The 1,599-nt window shown below is 48.7% G+C and overlaps 1 protein-coding gene across 1 annotated transcript in view; it reads left to right on the plus strand.

Annotated features, from left to right (window-relative positions):
- The first annotated feature begins 530 nt into the window (after positions 1–530).
- The window catches only part of TIMM50 (translocase of inner mitochondrial membrane 50), a 28,001-nt gene continuing 26,932 nt past the window's right edge, over positions 531–1,599 (plus strand). The window contains exon 1 of the mRNA XM_072430241.1: positions 531–855. Within this exon, the coding sequence (XP_072286342.1) occupies positions 703–855 (153 nt within the window). The 5' untranslated portion in view covers positions 531–702. The remainder of the gene's footprint in view (positions 856–1,599) is intronic.

Consider the following 1,599-nt stretch of genomic DNA (forward strand, 5'->3'; position numbering starts at 1 on the left):
CTACAAAAGCTGTTTTAGGACCTTGGTACAGCATGAAAATTCTATATAAAGAGACCCTGTCACCAGTCCATTAAAATTACAATCTTACCGTATGATTTCTGGTGAATTAATAGCACTTTATGCCTCCTGTTGTGCCAATATCCAAAAGAATACTGTAAGGTGCCGCCATCTCGGATGTGATTGCTGGAGACCCAACACACTCAGAGCTCCGTCCATGACAGATATATAAAAGTTTATGTAGGGGAGTAAAGGGGCTGAAGAGCTGGGCCAGCACAGATAATAAATAGATATTGCCAGCAGAGGAGAGGTCTATGGTATGAAGGCAGGGGGTGTTATATGGACTTGCTACTCTATTTGCCAGCAACGTGAAATGAGCACTGCAAGGAAAGTTTATATTCGGAATTTATTCAATTAATATTTTCTTCTGTATTTATACTTAGAAATGAGTGGGCGGGGTCACACACTCTCCAAATCCCGCCCACCACGTGTAGTGACAGCTCTGCAGAAGCCACACACAACATGGCCGCCTGACATTGACATTGAGCCTGCGCCTTATTCCAGTGCGCTGTGCAGAAATAAATCGGCTCCGCTATTGGGCGAAGGTTTCTCAGCTTATGGTTGGCTGTGCTGCTACGCGATAGTGATTGGATGACGTTTTGACCGGCTTCGTTCTGATTGGTTGGTGTGTGCAGTGTGAGGAAGATGGCGGCCTCGTTGGTGCCTGCGTGCGGGAGGACGGGGCGGCTTGTCCTGTCTACCCGGTCACTGCTCGGATGCCGGGTGCTAAGTTCCGGGCCCGGGGAAAGCCTGACTGGAGCTCTACTGCAGGATAAACTACGGAACCAACAGAAAGAGGTGAGAAGGCTAAATGAGGCACACGGTGACACTTGACCTCCATGTGTCTATGACCCCTGATCTTTATGTGTCCGTGACCCTTGACCTCTATAAGCCTGACTCCTGGTCCTTGTGTATGGCTGACATCTGTCTATAATGTCCAGGATTGGAATGGTTTCCCAGGATATGTGCTGATATCAGTACCCCTGTGCTCCCCATGACATCTCGTCCCTGAAATGTAAATCACAGCTTAGAATGTACAGAATACCAGAGAGCCCCCCATGAGAAGGATCAGCCAATAGTACAGGGGGGACCAGGGATGGGGGGGAGGGGGGTATACAAGGAGAAGGCACAGAGGGGCAGTACAGGGAGAGATAGGGGAGGGGAGGAATACAGGGAAGCACTGGGGACATAGATTGAAAGCTCTTCGGGGCAGGGTCCTCTCCTCCTCCTGTGTCATTGTCTGTATCTGTCTGTCATTTGCAACTCCTATTTAATCTACAGTGCTGTGTAATATGTTGGCTCTAAATAAATCCTGTTTATTAATAATACTAATACAGCGATATAAGGAAGAGGCAGGGCACAGGAAGGAATAGAGGGAAGGACTGGGCACAGGGGGGCTATACGTGGAGGATTAAAGACAAGGAGAGGCAGATACAGGGAGAAGGACGGGGGAATACAGGGAAGGACTGGGGACATGGACAGATACAAGGAAGGAGCAGGGCACAGTGGAATAAAGGTAAGAACTGGGGGGGTGAAAAAAAA

Source organism: Pyxicephalus adspersus, chromosome Z, assembly GCF_032062135.1.
Source record: "Pyxicephalus adspersus chromosome Z, UCB_Pads_2.0, whole genome shotgun sequence".
Classification (NCBI taxonomy): Eukaryota; Metazoa; Chordata; class Amphibia; order Anura; family Pyxicephalidae; genus Pyxicephalus; species Pyxicephalus adspersus.